Here is a 27,969-nt window from a genome sequence, read left to right as displayed (position 1 = left end):
AAGGGTAAACTACAAATCCCAGGATTCCTTGGAAGAAGCCATGACGGTTAAAGAGTAACTGTCTTGTTCCTCCTCTGATTGGTGATGTTCCTCTGTTATACCTGTCAGAGTTGTTATTCTTGCTAGTATTCATGCTATTTTGTCTTCTCTTTTACTGTCATTTTTGTTATCACCACATTGTTACTCCTGTATGCAGTAATACAGGGAGGATCTTTCCCCTACATTTCTTTTTTTAAAAAAAATTTCTTGGGACTTTTTCATTTTGAATATGCTATGATGTAAGAAGTGCTTCTTTCTTGTTTTTTGTGTCCTCATTCATACTACCCCTCATCCCGCTGAAAAGTAGTGTGTGGGGTAGGCTTTCTTTTACTTCGGTATTTGAGTTATCCTAATTGTCAGTTTTTCATAGTGCATCTTTCAGTACTCTTATTTCTAGTGGTGCCATCATTGCTCTGTAACCTTTCTTGTATTGCCCCTCTTCTCTGAATTATTGCTGGTAGGTTTCCCCCCCCTTGGGGGGGTTGATATTTCCTCCTTTTTCCTTGCATGGATCAAGGCACATTGCTTCTTTGTTTATATCCCTCTACTTGCTTATTCACTAATGTCCTCTCCTCCCATTTTCATTTGCTCACTTTTGTGACTCCCCTTTTTCTCTATTTTTCTTTGACTTCTCTTCCCCTTCTTTTTCTTGTTCCTCTCTGTGTGTTCTTTCCACCCTTCTCATACTGAGCTTCCCCTCCCTTCCTATGAGCCCATCTTGGGCTGATTGGTCTCAATGACTAGTGTGGTTGCCCTTGCTGTGAAGTGACTACCAGGTTGTTTTATTTGCTTGGCTTTTATAGATTTTTGACTGTCTCCCCTCAGCTCCCTGCCCTCCTTGGCACAGCCTGCTGTCTGGAATGGGGCTGTTTTTGCTTGGTGGTGTATTGCACTTTTTCTTCTTCTTTGTATTCCAAATCTCCCTCCTCTTCCCATTCTTCCACTTGACTCCAGCATCCCCAGACACCTGGATAAACTTATCTGCAGAGTTGGAGAGTTGTTTTGCTTCCATATTTCCCTTTCCTGCCTCTTGGTTTAGGAGCTGATCAGCGCACAGTAGACATCCGTATGGTTCATCAACTATTATGACATCTCCAAACAGTGCAGAACAACCCTTCTCAAGTGGATGAGCCCTAGCCCTTGTCAAAGGTCCTTACCTATCTTCCATGTTTTCTGTTTCACTCTTCTCTGGCCACCATGGGTATTTTTCTTTTTCAATCTATAATATGTCATTCAAGAGTGTTAGCTGGAATGTGAGGGGTTTGGGTTCTGCTAATAAATGGTGTTAGGTCCTGTGCAATCTTTTAAAAAATGGAGGCAGATGTTGCTTTCTTATAAGAAACACTCCTGCCTATGGAGAAGGGAGACCGGCTTTGCATAGACTGGGTTGGGGAGGTATATGCCAGTGGTTCGTCTTAAGAAATCCAAAAAGGTGGTAATATTGCGTCACAGAAAGGCCCTAATTTCTGTGACTGAGAGTATTGTTGACCTGGAGGAGCATTATTTTATCCTAATAGCTACCATCTCTGACAAACCCTGTGCCTTGGTGAATATTTATGGTCCTAATGTGTCTGACCTTTCAATGTTACATGACTGTTTTCGCCACCTTGCTACCCTAGATTATGTGCATGTGATTTTGGGGAGTGTTTTTAATGAATTCGTAGATCCAATACTGGATTGCAATACCCCTCCACCCTGTACTTTTTTCGGAAGAGTGCACTCCATGTTGTCTTCCTACATGGAAGATACAGAACTGGTTGATGTGTGGCATATGCTGCACACTTCTGCTAGAGTCTACTCCTTCCTGTCACCTGTCCATCAGAACTGCTTCCAACTGGGCAATTTTCTCACAGATTTTACTCTTTTGTCTATGGTAGAGGCTTGTACAACTGGTTTGATAGCAATCTCTGATCGTGCTCCCATTTCCCTTTGTTTTCGGCCTGACCACACTACTATTCCACACCTGATCTGATGCCTCAATACCTCTTTGCTATCTGATGAGGTATTTGTAACCCAAATGTCAACTGAATTTAGGGACCTTTTTGCACTCAATTAAGGAACTGCTGGTTCACTTGCAATGGAATGAGATGCCTCTAAGGCTTTTATGCATGGCTTTGTGTAAAGCTAAGGGTGACTTTAATTCTTTTGTGGCAGCTGAAGTGGATTTTGCCATGTCCTGCCTGAAAGAGACATACTGGGAATGGGGAGAATGGCCAGGCAAGCTGCGGGCCTTATCGTTTGTGCCACATGAGGACCTGGAATCATATGCTTTTAATCAGGGATGAAGCCAACAAGGCACATGTTAACTCAAGGGAGATCAGCGCTCAGTTTTTGAGTTCTATTTGGAGCTGGATGCACATCAGGTTGCCTATCTTGAGGAACCTTTGAGGTAGGAGAGGTGCAGAAAACCATTAAAAACATGTATAATGACAAGGTGCCAGGTCCGGATAGTTTTCCTGTTGAATGGCATAATACCTATCTAGGTTTCTGGCCCTGAAATTACTTTGTATTTATGAAGTGTCTCAGCAAGAGGAAGCTTTGCCCCATTCTTTATATGAGGCATACATTTCTATCCTCCCTAAACCTGATAAGAACCCCTTTTTATGTGCTACTTTTCGACCAATTTCTCTGATAAATGTGGACACAAAAAATCATACTGCAGTTCTGGCAGGCAGGTTGCAGGAAGTGATTGCTAGTTATATTCACCCAGCCCATGTGGGATTTCTGCAGCAGCGTTGGGGGCAGACAACCTCAGGTTGTTAGTCAGTCTTGTAGCCCTGAATAACACAATCTTCCTTCAGCCATTCTCTTGTTTAATGTGGAAAAGGCCTTTGATAAGATCCTTTGGCCCTTCCTACTTTAAACCCTTGAAGCCTTTGGAATTCATCAGGAGTTCTCCAATTGGGTGAAGTTGCTCTACTTGTGGCCTCAGTCAAGAGCGTTGACTAATGGGATATATTCCCCTCTGTTCTTGTTGGGGCGGGGGACAGCCTCTTTCACTGTTACTTTTTGATGTATGTTTAGAACCTTTGGCTTGTGCCATTCATAAATGTGTTGATATCGGCAGTTTTAAGGTGGCAGGTGAGGAACATAAAGTGGTATGGTATGCTGATGATATGCTACTTTTTGTCACAAACCTGGAGAGGTCTATCCCTGCTTTGATGGCTCTCAATAACTTTAGGTGCCTCTCTGGATATATTATCAGCTGGGCTAAATCAGTACTCATGCCCCTGGACTATCATTTCCCCCTGGGCTTTTGCAGGGCCTGGAACATTTGATTGTGCCCCACTGAATTGACTTAATTGGGAATTTTGATTCTAAAGGACATTAGTGCTGAAATAATTCTGTACCTATTCATTCTATGCCATGGGCTTCTTTTGAGTCTCTTTATATGTCTCCAGTGCCTGGCTGGAGCACACTGGGTTCAAAATATAGTTGGGGGGTTCACTCTCCACTGTCAATTGTGGCAGTTAAGGAGGTTTGGAGACAGCTAGCTATGAAGTACTCATTTGATCCTTACTCACATAAGAAATTTACTGTATGGTGTAACTCATGAACTAAAATTGGGGGCAAGATGGTGTGAAACGGGTAGCTGTGGGGCCTCTCTACCTTGGATCAGCTGATAATTAAAGATGTGGACTTTCCTTCTAAACGATCAGTTTAGGCTGCCATCTTAAGCGGATGGGCAGTATTTATAGTTGTAGCACCTCCTGATCCTGACTGATGGCCCAGTGGCCTTGAGTGCTTCTGACACTCCATATTTGTTGCTGGATCTAATAACTTTGGTGCAATTTCTGGAATTTGCTTTTATAAAACTTTGAGTGCTGGGAAGTTTGATATGGGGAGGCCTTATGAAGGACTGGAAAAGAACTGGAGTTCCCCATACATTTGAGACAATGACAGCGTTGTAACGTTCTGCTCCCTGGACCTTAGACTATGTCTTATCCAGCAGAAACTTGGGCTTACTGGACCCCACGTCACTTCTGTCAGAAGTATATTATCTCTACTGATTCATGTTGGCATTGTGGTAAGGCAGGGGCAGCACCAAAGCATATGATCTGGCCTTGCCCTGTAGTGGCCCCGTTTTGGCCAGAAGTCCTTACTCACATTAACCTGGTCCTAGGAAAGTCTCTAAAAATTTCAGATGTTTATGCTATACTTTATTATATCCCAATGTCCTGGAAATTGATGGAGAGACACTGTAGCTGGACCCTGAGTACTTTATTAGTGGAGCTGTAAGCATGATCGATATGCAATATGTCCTCTGCTGGAGCTTGTTCCCTCCCATCCATTCCCCTTCTCTATCTGACCCCTTCTCTCTCTGATTTATTTTTTATATATTTTTTTCTCTTTTTAAAACCATATTATGATTTTCATCATGTTGTTATGACGTGACATGTTTTTCAGTTGTTTTTCCACCATTCAAGTATTGTTACAGAAAATTTTTGAAAAACCAATAAACTATGCATAAAAATGTGTTGTAAGAGTGTTTTAAATAAATGATGTGGATGTGACCACTGTATCAAGTAAACATGTTTACTTAGAAGCAAGTCTTGTTTTACTGGAACTTATTTCTTATTTAATATGCTTTCAGAAAACTATGCATTGTTACTAAATTTCTATTTGTTAAGTAGCCAGTTTTGATGTTTAGTTGAATATGATAACTTAAAAACTAAAGTTAAAGCTTCATATTAACTGGTATGCTATCAAAAACACATGAAATGAGCAGTCCAGTAATGAGTAAGAAGCGAGAGCTCCTATGTGAAGGCATTAAATCATTTCAGTTTTAATATTATATTTTACTCTTTGTTTATAGTTTGTCATTCACTGTGTTTGATATGTCGGGACAAGGTAGATACAGAAATCTTTGGGAACACTACTACAAGTAAGGTTTTTTTTTACTGTAAAGTATTTAAACATGCAGAAACAAGCCTCTGATAATTTCTGTGTGAAATTTATGAAAGCAACTCAGAGTAATTGGAAAATATGATAATGCTACTGCTGCTACAACTAAGATAATATTTATAAGCTTGAAAAGTAAAAAAGGAATACTTTAGAGTAATTTAGAGTTATCCAGTGTACAGCAGGCTGTACCAGCCTGTGCCAGCCTGGCACCGTGCAGTTGTTCTGGACACAACTCCCGCCAGCTCCAGCCAGTACAACTGTGATGGGAGTTGTAGTCCAAAACATCTGCAGGCATCAGGTTGGTGAAAACTGGTTTACAAAGTAGGTGTTGCTGTACAGAGGCATCAAATCCATGTAGTAGCCATAACAGCCAGTATAGACCTGAGATTTGGGGTTTTTTTGCTTTTAAACGTGTCCTGTTATAATATTTGTTTTGTGATCACCCGAGTTTGTGTGTATTTTAGACTGATCTCTGACTGTAATAAATTACTTACTTACTTACATGTAGTAGCCATGAATGCTTCAGAAAAAGTTGCTTAATATAAATATTGCATAATCTCACATTACAAAGTTATGGGAGAATATTGTGAGGGTTTAAGAGAATTAGCATATCAGTTGGAAGTCGTAATTTGAGACAACTGGTTTCATTAAAATGATGAACAACATGGCTGTCTTTAAGGCTCTTTGCATTTGGAAATCATTTACAATTTGGAGAGGATAATTTTCTTTCTGTTTTGTAGAATAAGATAGAACTTCAAAGGATAGTGGCACTTCCAACATTACTGGTGGAGAAATATCAAACTTGTTTTTCTTGTGTTTAAGTTGATGAAACTTTACTCTTTTCCCATAAATTAAAATGGATATAAAATAACTGTTAGAATTCCTAAATTACTTTTTCTTACATGCCTAGCATCAACAGTCTTTTTCCAGCATAATTTTTTCATGGGACAAACTCATCAGATATAAAAAGTACTTCTGTACTGACATATTATCAAGATTCTGGTTGGTGTAACTTTATAGATTCGTTTCACTTCTCAAGGTGTAGGATGTAAACATGCTATAATTATTCAAGGATTTTCCTCCTAAATTGACACAGAGAGACTGTTGGAGTCAGCAGTTGCTAGTGGACTTAAACTATGACCCGTCTTGTATCTGGCTCATTTCATAATTAACTCATTTATTCAAAATAAATGATAAGCTGCTGATTAATTACAACGATTGTGGACCAGATTTAAAATCTCATGGTCTAAAAAAATTGGGCTATGAGCAATATTTCCCCCCCTAGATTTTCTTTTTCTGACTTCCAATTTTGGTTGTTTGGATTCAGTGGAGGAAAAAGGACTTTGTAATCTTGCTGGAAGAAATAAGACATTGGTAAGAATTATGGCATAAAAGGAGGTAACAGAATTAATGTTCTGTTACTATTCTGTTCACTTGGTAGTATTACCCAATTAGATTAAATATGAGCAAGAAAGCAGCTGATTCAAACTGGAACAGCAGTGATCAACCCCTTTAAAATATCTTCTTTAGGTTAATTCCTAAATAAGGAATCCTGCAGATTTTTAGTATTATATTTCATAATTATTGCAGGTATGGAATCAATTGAAGGCCAAATTAAGCTCTGGGATTTAATTATTAACTTATGTTAAGAGATCAGATGAGGTACTGCAAGACAAGACAGAAAAATGTTGTCCCCATCTTCATAAAGGAGGAAAAAAAGAAGTTCCAGACATCTGCCAACTAATCAGCTTGCTGTTGATACTTGGGAAGGCTCTAGAACAGATAATTAAGCAGTCAGTATATAAACCTTTAGAGAACAACACTGATTACAAAGAGCCAACATGGGTTTCCTCAAGAACAAATCATATCATGTTAACCTTATCTCATACATGAAAGAGTGAGTTACTAGTTTGGCAGATCAAGGGAATGCTGTGGATACAGTATGGCTTGATTTCTGCAAAGCTTTTGAAAAGGCCTCCCTCAGTATTACTGTGAACAAACTCTTAAAATGTGGTCTTGATGGCATGGATATGTATCTGTTGATTGATGCTATCCAACCAGAAGAAAAGTGACAAGTGAGATCCTGCTATGCCCCGTGTTGTTCAACATATTTATAAATTATTTGGACGAAGGAGTAGGGGAGATACTTGGGGGATTTGGGAGGAGGACAAGCACCCTCCCTCAGCCAGCAGGGGGCTGCCCAGGCACAAGCAGGAATAGCTTGCGATCAGGGCAGGATTAATAGGCAATCCCTATCACAGTCTTATTTCTATGCAGCTTTAAGTTTCTCACTGCAGATTTTATTATTATTATTATTGTTATTAAATTTATATTCCATGCTTCCTCCCAAGAGGAGCCCAGGGCAGCAATAGGAAGTTTAATATTTAATAGCGTGTCCCTTGGTTAACCTAATTCTTTCCTCTTTGTTGGCTAGGGGCGTAGTTTGTTTTCTGTTGCTCCAGAGGGTAGGACCCCAAACCACATCTTCAAATTTAAAGAGAGGGGATTTCAAATAAATATCAGGAGGAACGTCCTGTCAGTGCAAACTGTTTGACAATGGAACAAGCTATCTTGGAATCTGGTGGGCTCCTTTGTTCAAGATTAAATAGATTCTGAATGGCCACCTATCAAGGATGGTGTAGCGGTGGATTTCCTGCATCAAGAGGAGCTTGGACTAGATTACTTTAGGATCTCTTCCAGCTTGATGATTCTTTGTCTGAGCTCAATATGGGATTATTCTGATCTAACATGAATTCACTTTTTTTTTCTTGAATGGTTGTATGAAATTGTATATTAGATGTGTGGGAATATATTATGCCAACGTCTTTTTTGTTGGTATTTATAAATTAGAAACTGGATTTTACATCAAACTTAAATCATTATTAAAATGACAGGGGTTGTTATTTAAATGTGTGGTCTTTCGTTACATACTTTTTTTTTAAGAGATCCCTTACGGCTAGGGGGAAAGATCCTTACATTTACAAATATACAGTGCCTTGCAAAAGTAATCAGACCCCTGACTAATGCTGTCATATTGCTGAATTACAAATGGTACATTGTAATTTCGTTCTGTATGATATTTTATTTTGAAACACTCAAACTCAAAATCAATTATTGTACAGTGGTATGGATTTTATGTTAGGAAATGTTTGTAAGAAATATAAAAAACTGAAACATGTTGCTTGCATAAGTATTCAACTTCTGTGCTGTGGAAGCTTCCAGTTTACACAGATGAATGAAATTGCCCTATCGAGAACACCATTACCTTACCATTGGCCTCCACCTGTGAACCATTAAAGTTGCTGTCATATTGTCAGGATAAAAACCCCACTGTTGAAGGAACATTGGTCAGGCTGTGGATCTGAAGGATCTAAAGGGAAATGAAAGCGCATGCTTGAGAAGTGAGGCATAACGTAATACAAGTGTTTGAATATTCCACTGAGCACAGTTGGATCAATAATCAGGAAGTACCACCCAGGCACTGACAAGACTCGGCACTAGAAGAAGGATACTTGTGAGAGAAGCCATAGAGAGGCCAACCATCATTTTGAAGGAGCTACAGAGTTCAGTGGCTGGGAGTGGAGTACAGTAGGGCCCTGCTTTTCAGTGACCCACTTTTCGGTGTTCCAGTAATATGGTGGCACCAGCAGGGTGATCAGCTGGAGTGCGGGGAGCTCCAGCTGCTGCGCTCCAGCTGACAGCGATCGGTAGCGCGCAATCAGCTGGAGCACAGGGAGCTCATGGCTCCAGCTGATCGCTACCAGGTGGAGCGTGGCGGCTGGAGCTCCCCACGCTCCAGCTGATCGTGTACTACAGCTGATCACTGTCAGCTGGAGCCCAGCAGCTGGAACATCTTGTTCAATTTGAAGGAAGAATGGACCATTGGTCTCACCTGAAGGGTGATTTTCCTATGAGTACGGCCATCACAGCGGGTTGTAGCTCCACCTATCGTGCGAAGGCAAGAATGTTTTTGAAGTGAAGACTAGGGGCGTCAGGCCCCTCCCACTCTCCAGTTCATTCGCAGCGAGTCTAAAGAGAAATATCTAAAAATACAAGAACAAGGCCAACAGGCCTGCCAGCAGGAAAATAACACAATAGTAACATGCATAATATGACTCTAACGTAGCGATATAACAGAACTAGAAGTCTTGACTTCACTCTTAAATTTAAATATAATAGCGTAGCAGTAATATATAACACATTAAAAAATATCTAGTCATCCTCCAACTGGGAGGGTCGTGATGGCCGTACTCATAGGAAAATCACCCTTCAGGTGAGACCAATGGTCCATTTTCCCTATGAGTCTGGCCATCACAGCGGGATGTACCAAAGCAGCCCAAATAGGGAGGGACCACCCACATGCTAATCCTCATTAAGAACCTGTTGCAACACTCGTCTGCCAAAAGAGGCGTCAGCAGAGGCATAGCGATCAATTTTATAATGCCTTATAAACGAGTGTGGGGTAGACCAGACTGCAGCCCTGCAAATATCAGCAACAGGAGCGTTGGTAGCAAAAGCAGCCGAAGTGGCAGCTGACCTAGTAGAGTGAGCTGTTATACTAGCTGGAACAGGCAGCTTAAGGGACTCATATGCTAAAGTAATACATGCCCTTAACCAACGGGATAAGGTAGAATTGGTTACTTTATGCCCCATAGACTTTGGATGAAAGGATACAAACAGAGACTCCGTTCGTCGTATATCCTGGGTCCTAGACAGGTAGGTCTTGAGAGCCCTCCGGACATCCAACGAATGCCAAGCCTTCTCAGGAGGATGGGTAGGATTCGGGCAAAAGGAAGGCAAAACAATGTCCTGGTTGCAGTGGAAAACTGAGTCAACCTTGGGATGAAAGGAAGGATCAGTCTTCAGTACAACAGAGTCCTTGTGGAAGACGCAGAGATGGCGAGCAGAAGACAATGCGCCCAACTCCGAAACTCGTCTGGCAGATGTGATTGCAATTAGGAACAAGACCTTGAAGGACAGCATACGTAGAGGCACAGTCCTGATGGGTTCAAACGGAGGACGTTGCAAAGCCTGCAGAACCTTCGGCAAACTCCATGAGGGAAAACGATGGACAACAGCCGGAGATCGTAGGGCGACTCCCCTCAAAAAGCGTTTGATGAACGGATGTGAGGCGATAGTCGCGCCAGGGGAAGAGACTGATAGAATAGACGACAAGGTAGAGGCATGTCGACGTAAGGTGTTGGGTCTAAGTCCCAGCATGAAGCCGTTATGTAGAAATTGTAGCACCTGTTGTATGGTGGCCTGGGATGGATCGTGGTGGTGGGACTGGCACCACTTGGAGAAAGCCACCCAAGTATGTTGATAAATCCGAGTGGTAGAAGGTCTTCTCGGGGCCAAAATAATATCAATAACAGTGTCAGACAGGCCAGCCAACCTCAAATGTCCCCGTTCAAACGCCACGCTGTTAAGTTTAGCCAAGTGGGGTCCTGGTGCCATACTGGACCCTGTGATAGAAGGTCTGGCCTGACTGGGATTGTCCAAGGATCCATTACTGACATTGCAAGAAGGTCCGAGAACCACGGTCGGCGTGGCCAAAATGGTGCTATCAGGACCAGCTGTGCCCTCTCGCTTCGCGCCTTCCTCAAGGTTTTGGCTAACATTGGTATTGGAGGGAAGGCGTACAAAAGACCTTCTGGCCACGGTGTTGATAGCGCATCCACTGCTTCCGCTGTTGTGTCTAGGTATCGGGCAAAGTACCTGGGAAGCTGGCAATTGTGACTGGAAGCAAACAGGTCGATTGAGAATGCGCCGAACCGACACTGAAGGTGATGGAAAATGGCTGGATGAAGTTTCCATTCTCCCAGAAAAACTTGTCTGCTGAGCCAGTCTGCTGTCACATTCCAAATCCCTCTGAAATGTTCTGCTTTCAGGGATTGTAGATGTTGTTCTGCCCAGACAAAGATGAGGGAGGCTAGGTCCTGCAGAGGGCGAGACCTGGTGCCCCCCTGTCTGTTCAAATGTGATTTTACACACGTGTTGTCTGTTCGAATGAGAACATGGTCCAAATGGAACAGAGACTGAAAATGAAGAAGAGCTAAATGTACAGCCTTTAGCTCCAGCCAGTTGATGCTTTGAGTCTGCTCTGCGGTGGACCAAACCCCCTGAACGTACTGGGAGTTGCAGTGGGCTCCTCAGCCGATGAGGCTGGCATCTGTGGTTACAACAGTTCTGCGGGGTTCTCTGAACGGCGTGCCCTTGGAAAGGTGTTGGGCCCTCATCCACCAGCGGAAGGATAGGGGCTCAAGTGAACCTTGCGATGGTTGGAGCTGGCGATGTCCTGTTGAAAGGGCAACAGAGTCCACTGAAGGTGACGAGTGTGGGCTTGAGCCCATGGCACAATATGGATGGTAGAAATGAACATTCCGAACGCCCTGGCTAGAAGCATGACGTCTGCGGATGTTTGTTGCATCAGGGACCTTGCGATGTTTGTGATGGCAGTGATGCGATCTGGAGCCAGAAATACCATTGCCTGCCGGGTGTCCAACATCGCCCCTAGATGTAGTAGGCATTGGGTTGGTTGAAGATGCCTTTTGTCAAAGTTGACAAGCCAGCCGTAGGCCTGCAAGACATTGAGGGTGATCGTTAAATGATGATGAGCCAGCTCTTCAGACTTTGCCCGTATTAGCAGATCATCCAGATATGGGTAGAGATGAACCCCTTGAATCCGGAGATAAGCCACTAGAATGAGTAGCACTTTAGTAAATACTCGTGGAGCAGAGGAGAGGCCGAATGGCATCGCTCTATATTGAAAGTACTGGTGGTCAAAGGCAAACCGAAGAAACTTTCTGTGGGCTATGCAAATGGGCACATGGAGATACGCTTCCTTAAGGTCGATAGAAGCCAGGAAGTCTCCTTCATGCAGACTCTCTATAATGGAGTGGAGGGATTCCATTTTGAACCTGCGATATGTTACAAAACGGTTGACGAACTTGAGGTGCAATACCACCCTCCATGACAAATCTCGTTTAGGCACAGCAAATAGGAGGGAGTACACCCCTTCCGACCTCTCAGTTGTGGGGACTGGCTCTATTGCCGCTATGTCCAAGAGGTGGTGTATAGCTGTCTGCATGATGCTGTGCCTGGCTGGTGCCCTTGGGGAAGGGGACGGATGGAATCTGTCTGGTGGGGTCGCCCAAAACTCTATGGCATAGCCATAACAGAAAAGTTCCCTGATCCAGGAGACCGTAGTGAGGCGCAGCCAACGGTCTCCAAAAGTAAGTAATCTGCCACCAACGGGAAGTGCGTTAATACTGCTTGCGTTGGCGAGGCCCTCCCCTATATGAGGACGATGAGGTGCCCCTGCGCCTTTGGTACTGACCTTTGCCCTGGAAACGCCGGTTCCAGGATCCCCTGAAGGAATTGGGGTCATATGATCTGAAGTCGCGGCCTCGTCCTCCTGGCCGCGTTCCTCGAAAGGACTGGTTAGTGCGGAAGGAAGGAAATCGCCTGAAAGGCCTGTGGTCGATGTTCTTGACAGTGGCCAGAACCGGTTTGTGGGCGTCTTTGGGATCAACCAGCACTGCCTTTAGAGCTTCCTCGCCGAAGAGTAGAGATCCGGAGTAAGGAGCCCTAGACAGATTCATTCTGGCCACGGAGTCAGCTTGCCAGTGGCAAAGCCAGAGGGTCCGTCGAGCAACTATCTGAGCTGTCATGGCTCGTGCCCCCAATTGAGTGGCATCCAAAGTGGCATCGGCCACAAACGCTGCTGTCTTACGCAACTTTACCAGTGACCTTCTGAGGGAGACAGGATCAGGGTTAGTGTCCTCTAGAAGATTGTCCAGCCACATCATAGCTGCTCTGGAGAAGACGGAGGCTGATGCGGAGGCACGCATGGAGAAAGCAGTAGCCTCATGATTTTTGCGGAGGGCGAAGTCTAGTCGTCGCTCATTGCCGTCCTTTAGTTGGGATTCTCCTTCCCTGGGCAAAAGAGATCGTGAAACTAGGCTAGCGATCGGTTCGTCTATGCCAGGGACGGCTAACTTGGTGGCAAAGTCCGGAGCTAGGGCGTAAAGTCTGTCAGCCAGGTTCTTGAAGCGGCGAGTTTGGAATGGATGAGACCATTCTTCAGAGGCCAGTTTGGCAATGGGGTCCAGCACCGGGATGTAGTGCTCAGTAGGTGCAGGGGATTTGAGGACCTTGGCCCCCTTGATAGCTGGGGTGGAAGATGTTGACGGCGCAGCTTGGAGACCAAGAGTATTAACTGCCCTGCGTGCCAGGGGCTGATAGTCTGAGGCATTAAACAGACGATACGATGTATCCTCCTCATGATCTGAATAGTCGCTACAGTCATCTCCTTCAACGTGGTCAGTGAAGGTTGACTCCTCTCCATACGAAGCTTCGTCAATACATCTGCCTCTGGCTACATCAAAGGGACTTGGAGAGCAGGAAGGGTGTGCTTCATGACACGCACGTTGGTCCATGCTGCATTGAGGTATGGCAGGGACTTGTGGTGGTGGCTGCATTTGGGTGAAATATGCCAGCATGCCTTGAAGTTGGGAAAGGAAATCAGAGGACAGCTGCAGCCCGGTTGTAACACATGTTTGTGCCTGAGTAGCTATTGGAGCAGATATTTGGGGCGGCAACATGGAGGGAAGCTGGTTAGGTGAAGGCTGAGTAGGGAAGCCAGCAAAATCCTCCTCGTCAGAGGAAGCAGCAGGTGAATGAAATATATCACTTATGTGTTCCTGAGCTGCTGCGGTGGTGGTCGGCACAGGAGCATAGCGTGGACGCTTTGTTTTGCTATGGCTGGAAAGATGTTTTGTCTTAGCCAATGCTTTAGTATGCTTAATCTTAGTCGCCTTGGAATGTTGCGGCTTGGCTGTTTGCGACATGCCTGACTGTTCTGCCATCTTATATTCACTTTGGGTGCAGTACACAGCCACAGAGGGGGCAGGATGTAGAGACCCGAACTGGCACAGTGTACGACCACAGAGGGGGTAGGATACACTGGCAGATGGCTAAGTACATGGCCACAGAGGGGGCAGGATGCACTATGGTATCAGCGTTAGTATTGTAGGCTGGATTTCAGGCTTGGTACACGGCCACAGAGGGGGCAGGATGTACAGTATAGAGTTCAGGCTTGGTACACGGCCACAGAGGGGGCAGGATGTACAGTATAGAGTTCAGGCTTGGTACAGTGCCACAGAGGGGGCAGAATGTACAGTGCAATTTGTGCCCAATATCAATATTCTCCGTAAGTAGTCACAGCAGCAATATATAGTAGAGCCACAGCCTGAAGATACAGCCACAGACGCAGCGTGCAGACAGCGTAGGTTACAGTCACAGTCTTGAGATGCAGCAACAGAAGCTGTAGAGGTCAAGTAGTATCAAGGGCCAGCAGCACTGGCCGCTTGGAAAAGGAGCCCTTGTATATTTACAGGGTCCTGACTGCCCCACACCTACAAGTGACCCTGGCAGCCCTCTATTGTTAGTACACGAGAGGGAAAGGGGACAAACAAAATGGCGCCCGGGGCAGGCGCGGGAAAATAAAATAAAAAAATGCGGCAATGGCAGACGGAGGTAGAGCCGTTTGTGCTGCAGCCGCGGGGCCGATAAGCAAAGTCGCGGCGCAGGAGCACAATACAGGGACGACTAGGAGAAAAGGTAAAAAAGGGCAAAGAGACCGCAGCCGCTAAGGAAGCAGGGGGAAGCAGCCGCAGCTGCTGTCCACAGGGACTGTTGCGGAGCGAAAATGCCAGGCAGCGAGGCTCAAAACAGTCTGAGATCAAAGCCTCATCAAAGCCTCAACAAGAGAGAGAGGGAGAGCCGCAGCCGCAGGCTCTCAAGGAGATATTCCAAAAGGGATACTGCCAGGAGGCGGGGAGCCGCGGCAGAACCCGGGACGGAGGTAACCCAAACGGCCAGGAACGGGAGGGAAATAACGACGGGAGCTGCAGCCGCAAGCTCCCGCTGGGAATACAGAGAGCCGCAGCCGCAGTCGCTCTGATGGCCGTTGGATGGCAGACTAGGACAATCAACGGCCCGGGCAAGAAGGAACCCCAAGGGAACTCCCCAGGGATGGGAACACAACGTTAGATACAAGACAGAGGGAAGGGAAACAATCGGTAAACACACAAGTCACAAAACCTCCACACTCTGTCAGACAAATACAGCACAAAAAACACAGAGAAACTTAGCTAAGCTACGCTAGATAATATCAGACTTGTTCGTATGAAGGCAAGAATGAACTGGAGAGTGGGAGGGGCCTGACGCCCCTAGTCTTGACTTCAAAAACATTCTTGCCTTTGCACGATAGGTGGAGCTACAACCCGCTGTGATGGCCGGACTCATAGGGAAAATGGGTGGAGCAAAATACAGGGAAATAGCACAAGAGAACCTGCTTCAACCACTAAAAAACTGAAGCTTGGGAAGAAATTCATGTTGCAGCAGGACAATGATCCCAAGCACAAGGCCAGAGCAACATTGGAGTGGCTCAAGAACAAAAAGGTGAATGTCCTATAGTGACCCAGCCAAAGTCCTTACCTTGATCACATTGAGAACCTGTGGCACCCTTTGAAAATTGCAGTCTACAAGCGACATCCAACCAACCTGAATGACCTGGAGCAATCTGCCAAGAAGAATGGGCCAAAATCCCTCCGACACTGTGTGAAAAGTTGGTATATACCTATCCCAAAAGACTTAAAGCTGTTATTGCGTGAAATGTGACTCTACCAAATATTAATGTGTGGGGGTTGAATATTTTTGCAAGCAACATGTTTTAGTTTTTTATGTTCCTTGCAAACATTTCCCAACATAAAACCAATGTCACCTTACAATAATTGATGTTGAGTGTTTCAAAATAAAATATCATACAGAACAAAATTACAATGTACCATTTGTAATTCAGTAATATGAGGGCATTGGTCAGGGACCTGAGTACTTTTGAAAGCACTGTATATGAACAAAAGTTGAAGATACCTTGCCTATTTTCAATATACATACATCCTTCAGTTTTATATTCAGTTGAGATCAAATTGAAAGAAAGCTTCAAATGTAATGGTGATGTTGTGTGCCATTCAAGTGTACCTTTTTTTAAGTACATTAAATATCTGACCTCATAGCATAACAAAGATCCATGTCTGTTTTGAAAATAACCTGAGTTCTGACAAGTCTATGGGTAATTTGTTAGTGCTTAAAGACACCTGGGAAAGATTTGGGCATTTTTATTCAAGAAACAACTTAGAACAACATTTGGACTAAACCACTTCTTAAGACTGTCTCTGCAAAAATCCAGGAAGTGTCTCTAAAAATTTTATTTAGATGGCATTGGATTCCATTGCGCCTTTATCATGTTAACAAAGTAATGTCTCTAAAATGGTGGAGGGAATGTGGTGCACTAGGATATTTAAACACATGTGGTGGGATTGTGCTCCAGTCCGAACCTTTTGGAATTCTGTTATTAGTATTGCTTCTTCCATAGTGGGTCAGACTTATCACCCGATCCGGTGTTGGCACTGCTTTCTATAGAGCATGACAGTAACACTCATATAATTTACAAATAACAGCTGGTCTTTCTGCTGTCAGCGGCACAATTAGTAATATCAGTTAAATGGAAAACTGGCATGGAACTCTCCATTCAGTGCTGGCTAAACAAGATCTGGGGGATAGCCTTGGCAGAGTGTCTCGCACAACATAGCAGAGTGATCTGAGGTCTGTCAAAGACAGACAGATTTGATGGGGTCTGGTTTCCCTTTTTGAGTTATGTAAGTAATCATACATCTGCTTTATCTCCCCCAGCAACACAAGAAGTTATGTTAGTAGTACTAACGGTGTAGCTCCCTCATACACTGATCATTCTTCATCTCTCTTCCACATTCCTTCGTTTATATTATTTTATTTATTATTTGATTTATAACCCGCCCTTCCAGCAGAAGCCCAGGGCAGCACTCCTGCTATGCATTAGATCTACTATAAGTTCTTATTTATGTAACACATACTGCTATGTATTCCATTCTTGTCTATTGTTCATTCTGGCTACTATGGTTAGGTGTTTCAGATGTTATTGTTTTGGGTTTTATAAAATTCAGTAAATAGATTTTTTTTAAATAGCCTGAGTTTCAGAGTAAGCAAGATATTTTCTAAGAATCTAGAAAGAATATGCTGCTAGTAGTTAGTACAAGAATGCACACCACATTGAAGTTGGATTCTGATTATTCACTTTGTTACTAAACTTTTCAAGAAGCCTATAATTTGATTCTTTGCTTTCTGTGTTGCACAGAGATTGCCAGGCCATTATTTTTGTCATTGATAGCAGTGACAAACTAAGAATGGTTGTGGCCAAAGAGGAACTTGACACCCTCATGAATCATCCAGGTGAGGAGACCCTTTATCAGTACTATTGCTATTGTATTTCTTTGGCGTAAAAGAACTCTTTTCTCTGTGATTTTATATTTGCATATAATACCTCCTTTGCTTTTTCCCCAGTAGGTCGGAACTAGAATTTAGATTTCATATATCTGTACCAATATATTTTCTGTCAATGTTAATACCTCAGCTAGTTTAATTCAAGCTTAAACTAATTTAATCAAAGGATGTCAGAAAAAAATTCTGAATAAGTGATTAATTGAATTTTCATAATTTTTGAAAATTCAGATTTTCCTAAATTTGTCTGTGCTAAGTTAAATGTCTACCAGCTAGTGGACAATTCAATAAAATATTTTACCACCTTAGTTCCCAACAACATGCATCAACAAGGCAAACTTGGGGGAGGCATAGATGCATCCCTGCAGCCCCCCTCACATATAGGAAGGGGCTGCACCTCTGGCTCCACCTGAGGTCATGTGGCTCCTCAGCCATAGCCCTGATGTCTATGCATTAAGTGTGGCATATGCCTAGTTATCAATGAAAAGCCTACACACGTAGACTTTGAGGTGTGAAGGTTTTCCACATATTCTGGAATCTCAGTCATGCATGGTTCCAAATATTCATGGTAAGTCTTTGCACATAGAAGTCCCTGCATGGAAGCTTGTCCTGCTGAGAAGCCACATGAACTTGATGATGTGACTAGAAGAGCGCCCTTGAATCGTGAAGAGGGCTTGTGATGCATGTACTGTGAGAGAATGAAGTTGCAGTTTTTCTTAGAGATGAAAGCTAAGTAGAAATTGACTCATTTATTGAAATATGAACATAATGTTCACTGTGTGACTGTTTAAAATAAATTTACAGTATATGAATTTCCATCCACCTCAGCTAGCACAGTCAGCCTGGCCTAAACTTGTACACTTGTGTTTATGTGCGTAAGCTGTGTAAACACAGTATCCTTATACATGAGAAGAGTATTATTTATTTTATTTATTGTATTTATATACCGCCTCATAGCCAAAGCTCTCTGGGCAGTTTACAACGATTAAAATATTAAAAACAAGTATACAGATTTAAACCATACCAAATTAAAACCCATAAAAACTGATAGGCAAGTTAAAACACATGCTATTCAAATGCTGTTAAAAAATGCCAGGGAGAAGAAGAAAGTCTTGTCACCGAAAAGATAAGTGTTGGCACCAGACGCACCTCGGCAGGGAGATCATTCCATAATTTGGGGGCCACCACTGAGAAGGCCCTCTCCCTTGTTGCCAGACTCCCAGCTTCCCTCAGAGTAGGTACCCAGAGGAGGACCTTTGATGTTGAGTGTAGTGTATGGGTGGGTTCATGTTGGGAGAGGTGTTCCATCAGGTATTGTAGTCCTAAGCCGTGTAAGGCTTTATAGGTTAAAACCAGCACCTTGAATCGAGCTCAGAAACATACAGGCAGCCAATGAAAGTGGGCCAGAACCGGTTTTATATGTTTGAACTGTCTGGTCCCTGTTACCAATCTGGCTGCTGCATTTTGCACAAGCTGCAGTTTCTGAACTGTCTTCAAAGGCAGCCCTACATAGAGCGCATTGCAGTAATCTAACTTGGAGGTTACCAGAGCATGGACAACTGAAGCCAGGTTATCCCTGTCCTGATAGGGGTGTAGCTGGGCCACCAACCGAAGTCGGTAGAAGGCACTCCGTGATGTACTTTGTTTCCATCTGTGGAAGTAACTTCTCTGAAGTTAGTAGACTTAATACTAACTTCAGAACTTGCCACCCTGGGCTCCTGCTAGGAGGAAGGGCGGGATATAAATCAAATCATAAATAAATAAATAGGGCGGGATATAAATCAAATAATAAATAAATAAATAAATAATAAAAATGGAAGAATATTGATGTTGATGAAAATCTTAATGGCTGTCTACAATGTTTATGATACACTTTTAATTTGGTCAAGGGAAAAACTGCATCAGGGATGGGGTTGCAACCTGTTCTGGATGGGGTTGCACTCCCCTTGAAGTAGCAGGTCAGCAGTTTCGGAGTCCTCCTGGATCCTGCCCTGCTGCTTGAATATCAGGTGGCTGCAGTAGCCAGGAGTGCTTTTGGCCAACGCAAACTGGTCTACCAGCTGCGTCCATTCCTGGAGGCAGTTGACTTGGCCACAATGACACATGCATTGGCGACATTGAGGCTTGATTACTGTAACGCACTCTATGTGGGCTGCCTTTGAAAATAGTTCGGAAATTGCAGTTGGTTCAAAATGCAACAGCCAGAATGTTAACTGGAGCATGGCGCAGGGAGCATATTACTCCTGTGTTTTATCAACTCCACTGGCTCCCAATTTGTTTCCGGGCCTAATTCAAAGTGCTGATTCTGACCTTTAAAGTCCTAAATGGCCTTGGACCAATGTACCTGAGGGATCACTTACGCCCATATGTGCATGCCCGGGATTTAAGATCATCTGCCTCTAGTCTCCTCTGCGTGTCTGGAGTGAAAGATGTTAGACTGACATGCATGCGGGAGAGAGCCTTTTCAGCTGTGGCCCCCAAGCTTTGGAATACTCTACCCCAAGATGTCCGTTCTGCTCCCTCCCTGTTGGTTTTCCGGAGACGTCTGAAAACGATCTTGTTCCGGAGAGCCTTTGAGAGGGACTGAAGGTAGAGCCTGACACTGATTTTATGCGTTCTACGTTAAATTTTACCTTTGTAGTCCCTTTAGTACCAATCCCTATATATATGTGTGTGTGTGTGTGTAGTGTATTTTATGTATTTTAATTGTATTTTATGTATTTTAATTCATTTTAATGTTTTTCTGATTTTACTGTTTACAATTTTATTATGTACGTGTTTGATTTTATTTTTTTAAGCCGCCCTGAGTGCCCTATTATAGGGTAGAAGGGCGGGATAGAAGTATTTTAAATAAATAAATTAATTTCCTTCCATATTTAGGAGAAATGTACCATCTATATAGATCAGAAATCTATAAACTAGATTATCACTTTTTTCTTGTCTAAAATATCTTTATTTGCCCCCCGGATGCTTGCCTTCCCCCCATCTGCTTGCCTGCTCGCTGCACACCCCACAGATGCCCAACTGCTTTGCTCACCCTACACCTGACTACTTTGCTTGCTTACTCGCCTTCGCCAGCCAACCTTGCTTCACTCATGCCCTCACCTGCTGCCCTGCCACTGCACCCTGCTCCTATGTGATGCTGCATGATGGCTTAAAAAATATTATATAATTAGAAATGGAATGAGAAGAAGACAGGCTGCAGTAACCACCACACTGCAGACATAGGAACTGATCCTTAGTTGTTGTATTGAATATTTAACCTGGGCTTAACTTATATCAGGGCTCAGCCCCAGAATCTTTTCCATATCAGAGCTGAGTCCTGGACTATTCAAAGTAATACTACTACTAATAAGTAATAATACTACTAACATATGCCTTTCCCTCTCCACTGGACAGTGTTAACTACCTACATAGGTAGTTAGGAAAACTCAGGAAAACGGGCTAGCAGGGCAGATGACATGTCTCTCAGGGAAGCGCAGCATCTCTTTTGCTTTTCAGAATTATGCCTTACTTTTAGTAATTGTTAACAAGCTTAACAATATCAAGCTTATTTTGGTCAGTTCATACAGCTTGTAATATTTTTGCTGCATATAAATGTGCCACAATCTCATAGGAAAGTTTGAGTCCTTGCATCATCTTTCAAAGACGAGCTGCTTAATGAGACACTTTATTAGAGCAGGAAGGATATGAGAATGCATAAGGACTTTGATTCATTGGATCTGCGGCTTTAAATATATATGACTTTGGAGAGGGGTACTTTGAGAACTATGCTGAAACATGCACAGGAAACCCCATGACCTAGGAGTAGGGAATCTTGGTAGGGTATAGCCTTCAAAGGATGACAGTGAAAGGTGAGCAGTGTATGTATCCCTTTTCCTTGTCAAAATTTGTTTCATATAAATGATGTGGGTTAACAAAACATACTATTCCTAGATCTTAAACATCGACGAATACCAATTTTGTTCTTTGCAAACAAGATGGACCTCAGGGATGCTGTGTCATCAGTAAAGGTATCTCAGTTATTAGTCTTGGAGAACGTCAAAGACAAGCCATGGCATATCTGGTAAATTTGGTTTACTTTCACTTTGTACTTAAATTGACCTGAAATGTTTTAAATTACTAATTGAGAAAATGTTGAGTAACTGATAATATGCACTGGAAGTCAGTACCCACTGGGACTGTAGGGCAAAAGTTAGAGTGGTAAGGAGTAGATGGAGCCACAGTCAAAACCAGGTAAAGCCAACTAATTCTAGTTCTGCCCTCATTCTCCTCCCTACTGAGTTCTATAATGGCAACACTGAGACTAAGGAGCAGGAAGCTGACAGCAGGTGTCATCCCCTGGACTGGATGTAACTAAGAAGTGAGACAGGTGAGGACTGGCTATGGACAGACTGAGGTTGGTGGGACAGTGCGCCATTCATCCTAATAAATCAGCTTCCACCAATGAGAGAATAATCTTAATACAGTCTTTAGAAGGCTGTGGGATAATGGTATCATTTTGTATATGATTTGAATTTGTATGGTGAGTTATTTTTTCTCTAAACTTATCAGAATCCTATTAATACCATCTGAAAGCTGCCAAGGGTAGCATATTGTATTTTCCCATTTGATGAAATGCAACAATGGTATAATAAATCACATTTCAAAAACAGTGGGTAGGATCTAGCTGTGACTGTCTGCCAGTGGAACAGGGTTCCACTCATGCAATGACACTTCCCCTTCCTTTCCTTTCCATGCAGCCTCCCCCCCCCCAAAAAAAATGCTCCAGAGGGCTGGGGACAATAACAAAAGCATAGAGTGCTATTTGGAAAGTCACCTCTTCACCAACTCATTGGTGAGTGCAACATTTCAAGTCCTTTGAGGCTTGTGCAAGATAAAAAACAGAAGTTAGTTCCCTCACCTTGTATACATAAAAAAAATCTAGTGATAGACTCTGTCTCTTTTGTGGCTGTTGGATTTATAAAAAGTACCTGCAAACTCCACCCTCAGCCAAGCCCCATCTCTACTTGCCACACATCTGGAATAATATATAATGAAATAATATATGATGTCAGGAGTAGAGCAGGTTTGTGTGGCTTGGCCAAATGGGAAGACCTGGAGGGCATAATTAGGCCCACAGGCTAAAGGTTCCCCTCATCATTGATTTAAACACTCTACACGTCTTAGCACATGTATCTATGTTGGTTCACCTCTTCCTGAACTGCCTTGTAGGTGTGGGTGTACAAGATTCTGTCAAAACGTAAGAGGGAGGGAGGGCAGAAAACAAGGCTTTCTGATCCAGCTGAATGTCTGTTTCACAGGGGAGAAAGTCACAGGAAAATTGGCTGGTATTAAGGCTTCGTTACCTTTGTAGATAATACATACCCTTTATTTCATACCACCACCAGCATAATTCCTGCTCCAAGCACTAATAAATTGGTCAAGCAAGCAACCTTTTGATACATTTTGGGGCAAAAGGTTCTGTACCACTTGCCCAGTCACATTGTTATCAAGAGCAGGTTTTTAAAGCATAGTGGAAAATAAAAGAATATTATGATTGAAAGGAAAACAGGAACCTTGTTAAGCAGAAGTTATGGCCTACAAAAGGAAAACTTAGGCAGGATCAGCTGGAGGCCTAAGAGAAGAGCAGGAGAAATAGAGGCTTCAGGGAAGAGAGGGATGAGGTAGGAGAAAAAACCAAGGGAGCCAAAGGGAAGGAGGTAGCATGGGCCAAAGAAAAGAGAGGTAGGCCAATATTAATAGGGAAAGAGGAAGAGAAGTGAAGCTCTTACAGTTACTACTTTACTGCTGCTATAATTGTTATTTATAGCCCTATTTTCTCATATGTTGCCATCATTTTAGAAGGATCTTAACTCTTTTTGTATGCTCTTCTGAGGCTCAGCTTTGCCCCCACTTCTCTGGGTGTCCCTTATAGGTCATGGAAGCTGAACATAATGATGTCATATTAGAATTTCTTTTACTACAGCTGGTTGAGAGAAAGAAGAGATGCAGTGTTGCAGCTTTTGGCAGCCGCTATACATCTCATATTAGTCTATACTAAGTTCTGGTCTTAGTATACTACTTTGAATATAGTGGTCTTCAACTTTGATTGCATTTTCTACAGCTAGTAGTTTTTTTTAATGTTGTTAAAAGTATACTCTCTACTCATTTTAGTGCTAGTGATGCTCTTAAAGGAGAAGGATTGCAAGAAGGTGTAGACTGGCTTCAAGGTACATTTCATCATATTTTGCTTTACCACCTTCCCTTTTCCATTAATCTTTGGCTTTTTATTTTACAACCTTTTGCACCATTTCATTTTCCTTTTTTCCCTGCCTATTTCTACTAACAGATCAAATTACACAGTGAGTATCCTTATCAAACATGGTTATTTGGACCTGTGTTTCTTGCACATTATCATTTTAGCAAAGATATATTTCTTTAAAATCCCCTATTTAAATTAAGCAAATATATGGACAATACTTCTGCCTCTAAAATACAAAATAATTAAGTCTAAACCCACTTTAAGAAATAGTGCTTGTGGTCTGAGTACAAATGCTTATAATGTGGAATGTATGATTCTTTTATTGCTTACCGTAGTAAGCAACTAGCATAATATAAATTACAAAAAAGAGAGAAAGCAGGCTAAATAGTATATGAACATCTTTAGTAAATGTGACAGATTTTATGCAGTATGCCACATATTTTTTTGAAATCGCTAAATGATTTCTAAGTCTTTTGTTCAATCACTAAAAATAATAGCATTTCCAATTCCAATTCTGGCAGCCTGCTCTCATTATGTGAATGAGTTTTGATTAGTTTTATACAACAGATAAATATCCCACATTATTATCCACCTTGATTCTTTAGTGCAAGGTATCTTAAATATACCTATACTCTGGACAAGAGTAAGGACAGAATATGGAGAAACTGATTGGTTCCCCATCAGAAAGGGTGTGAGATGGGTGTATTTTATCACCCTATTTGTTTAATCTATATGCAGAACATATCATATGGAAAGTGAGATTGGACCAAGATGAAGGAGGTGTGAAAATTGGAGGGAGAAACATGAATAATTTAAGATATGCAGACGATACCATGCTCTTAGCAGAAACCAGTAATGATTTGAAACGAATACTGATGAAAGTTAAAGAGGAAAGCACAAAAGCAGGACTACAGCTGAATGTCAAAAAGACTAAAGTAATGACAACAGAAGGTTTATGTAACTTTAAAGTTGACAATGAGGACATTGAACTTGTCAAGGATTATCAATACCTTGGCACAGTTTTAACCAAAATGGAGACAATAGTCAGGAAATCAGAAGAAGGCTAGGACTGGGTAGGGCAGCTGTGAGACAACTAGAAAAGGTCCTCAAATGCAAAGATGTATCACTGAACACCAAAGTCAGGATCATTCAGACCATGGTATTCCCGATCTCTATGTATGGATGTGAAAGTTGGACAGTAAAAAAGGCGGATAAGAGAAAAATGAACTCATTTGAAATGTTTATTTTTTATTTTATTTTATTGAATTTATTAGTCGCCCATCTGGCTTGCCATCCAGCTACTTTGGGCGACATACAAAATAAAACATCCAAATACATTAAAACATTTAAAATCTCGAACCAGAATAATAAAACCTAAAATCTGCAGGAGAAAAATAGACTAATTTAGGAAAGCTTGAGAGAGAAAAAAGTTTTCAACAGATGACGAGAACATAATAATGGTGAGGCTTGCTTTGCGGTGGTGCTGGAGGAGAGCTTTGCGCATACCATGGACTGCGGAAAAGACAAATAATTGGGTGTTAGAACAAATTAAACCGGAACTGTCACTAGAAGCTAAAAAGATGAAACTGAGGTTATCATACTTTGGACATATAATGAGAAGACATGATTCACTAGAAAAGACAATAATGCTGGGAAAAACAGCAGGGAGTAGAAAAAGAGGAACGCCCAAGAAGAGATGGATTGATCCATAAAGGAAGCCACAGACCTGAACTTACAAGATCTGAACAAGGTGGTTCTTGACAGATGCTCTTGGAGGTCGCTGATTCATATGGTCACCATAAGTCGTAATCGACTTAAAGGCACATAACAACAACATCATAAATACATTGTTTGGGCTTTGATAGTGGTACTGTTCTCTCTATTTAATTTATAAAAATAGAATACATTGTTTAGTTAAAGGTTAATCATTTAAATTATTTTCATCTCAACTGTCATTGTTTTGGCATAGAATAATGTAATAGCAAATGTCAATTTTACATAGTTACAATGGCCAGTACTACAGCGTGGTTTTTAGAAGTTTTGCTCTAAAACTTTGCCTTACTTGAGTATCTTATTGAAAACACACCACTAGATGTCAGCAGAGACTGAAAGATAAGAAGCAGAGGTGCCATTTAGTATTTATTTATTATTTTACTTCTATGGTCCCAGCTGATATTCCTTCCTCCCAGCAGGAGCTCATGGGCTACATGAAGATGGATGTTTAAAAACTGTAGGGCTGATCTGTAAGAATCTTGGAACAGAATCCTCAGAACATGTGTCGAATAGGCTGTAAGCTTTAAGCAAAATTTAAAGTTAAAATAGTTGTAGCATAAACTGACAAAACTCAAATTTATGTAGGAAATCCATAGTTCAGAAGCACATGCAGACTATCAAAGTATGTGTTTTATAGTTTTCCTTTTGGCTTCACATTTGCTGTGCCTAAACATATGTTTAAAGTGCTCAGTTTAAAAAGGAATATGAGAGTTTGTCATATGTACTAAAGACAGGAAATGCAAAACAGAGTCATGCACACATATTGAATACAGTTGTCTCTTTATGAATATCTGGACTTGTAAATTTCCAAATGGCTTTTGTAATCCAATTGCTTAAAATATTTTCAGCAGAGGTCATTGTCATCTTGAATGGAGTAAGTACCGAAGAGAAGAGTTGGGTTATAGGGAGTTTGATAATGGAGAAGGGGGGCGGCAGTAAATACATTCTATTATTTTGTGTGTTTGATTCAAGTAGTCTCTACCTCTAACTACAAAGATGGAAAAACAAACAAGAATGTTTGATAATTGAGAATACCTTCACAGGCTCACATTTCATTTTCTCTTCTTGCACACACATCTGTTCCTCCACTTCCTAGATTTCCTCAACCATAGTTTGCTATGTCCAAAGTGGATAGCACAGCAAACTGTAGATAGTAAAAGCCAAGAAGTGGAGTAGGAAACCCATGAATGAGAGGAAAGTGAATGCACAAGCCTGAAGTGATACTCCTGGTCACCAGACTATGGTTTGGTATGTCTAATTTGAGCCCTTGTATTGCAGCATTTCTGTAAAGAAACTAGTTTCTGCACAGATATTAGTGCATATTGGGTAAGATTATAACATGGTTAATATCAATATTACTGGAATTCTGTAGCTAATATAATTCAATAAAAACAGCATTTTAACGTGAATTTTTTGTTTTTACCTAGATCAGATCCAAGTAATGAAGACATGAAAAGCCAATGAGTTATGCAAATACCCTTGAAGATAGACTTTTTGGGGTTCGTTTTTCCTTCTGTTGGCTTTTATAAAAGCCCAATAAAAGTAAAATATTATTTTTTGTAAGTAAATGCAGTAGCTCAGATGTACATTCATCAAATTGACCTAAAATTTGCATGTGGCTAGAATATTAAAATCATTGTATACAATCTAAAAATGCTGGTGTATTTGAGTTAGGAACTCAAGAAGAGAATATTTTTAGTATCAAATTTGACTCCTTGATTACTCATCATAGTGATTCATTCAGAAGTACACACTGCAGTGGACTTTTATCAGAATGTAATAGTTTTATCTTGCTCAGAAAACAATGAAATTTTCCATACCATTTCTAGCAAATATTTGGTTGATGGGTCTACTTCATGCATGAATCCAATCCTGAGTTTTTATAAGTTATTGCGAATGTTTATGAATAATTTTCTGTTTATATGTACTGAATTATATTGTGTAAGAAGTGAAACAATATTTTCATAAATAAAATATATTAACATACTGTGTATTTAAGATGGCATGTTAAATAGCATCTAAGACATAAAGTAGTCTGAAGAGTTACATGCTTTGTTGACTTTAAATCTTTTTGTTGTATAAAACTTTATGCTTATGTCTTAAACATGCAGTGGCTTGATTCATTAATACACTGTTAATATTTCATATAGAAATACAGTACAAAATCTGGACTTCTTAACTTTTACATTAATCTAGGCTAGATCAAGATGAAGAGAGCCAGTGTGGTGTAGTGGTTAAGGTGCTGGACTACAACCTGGAAGCCCAGGGTTTGCATCCCCACACAGCCATGAAGCTCACTGGGTGACCTTGGGCCAGTCACTGCCTCTCAGCCTCAGAGGGAGGCAATGGTAAACCACCTCTGAATACCACTTACCATGAAAACCCCATAAGTCAGGATCGACTTGAAGGCCGTACATTTCCATTTAGATCAAGATGATCTGTTTAGCATTGTAAAGTGAAAGTCACTTAGTTGGCTCTGGAGGAGCTTCCAATGCTCTGTTCAAAACAGTCTAATGCGGTGGATTTTGTATACTTTTTGAACCTCACACATTTTAAAGGCATGGAGAGAGAAAAAATGTGGCCACCTTTGGTTAGATCTGATCTCTTCAAATGAGACAGTTCTGCCT

The 27,969-nt window shown here is 41.9% G+C and overlaps 1 protein-coding gene across 7 annotated transcripts in view; it reads left to right on the top strand.

The window, feature by feature from the left end:
- Nucleotides 1–27,381, top strand: part of ARL6 (ADP ribosylation factor like GTPase 6) — a 36,253-nt gene extending 8,872 nt beyond the window's left edge. For 4 of the 7 annotated variants that reach the window (XM_061628048.1, XM_061628049.1, XM_061628047.1 and 1 more), the window contains exons 4-8: nucleotides 4,856–4,924; nucleotides 17,183–17,277; nucleotides 21,262–21,391; nucleotides 23,482–23,537; nucleotides 26,770–27,379. In XM_061628048.1, the coding sequence (XP_061484032.1) occupies nucleotides 4,856–4,924; nucleotides 17,183–17,277; nucleotides 21,262–21,391; nucleotides 23,482–23,537; nucleotides 26,770–26,795 (376 nt within the window). In that variant the 3' untranslated portion in view covers nucleotides 26,796–27,379. Of the gene's footprint in view, nucleotides 1–4,855; nucleotides 4,925–17,182; nucleotides 17,278–21,261; nucleotides 21,392–23,481; nucleotides 23,538–26,769 lie in introns of all 7 variants that reach the window. The other 3 variants (XM_061628050.1, XM_061628051.1, XM_061628052.1) reach the window with 2 other exon arrangements.
- The last annotated feature ends 588 nt before the right edge of the window (nucleotides 27,382–27,969 follow it).

The sequence above is a fragment of the Rhineura floridana genome, chromosome 5 (genome assembly GCF_030035675.1).
Source record: "Rhineura floridana isolate rRhiFlo1 chromosome 5, rRhiFlo1.hap2, whole genome shotgun sequence".
NCBI lineage: Eukaryota > Metazoa > Chordata > Lepidosauria > Squamata > Rhineuridae > Rhineura > Rhineura floridana.
The sequence above is the reverse complement of the archived record's forward strand: the minus strand, read 5'-3'. Positions and strand labels throughout refer to the sequence as shown.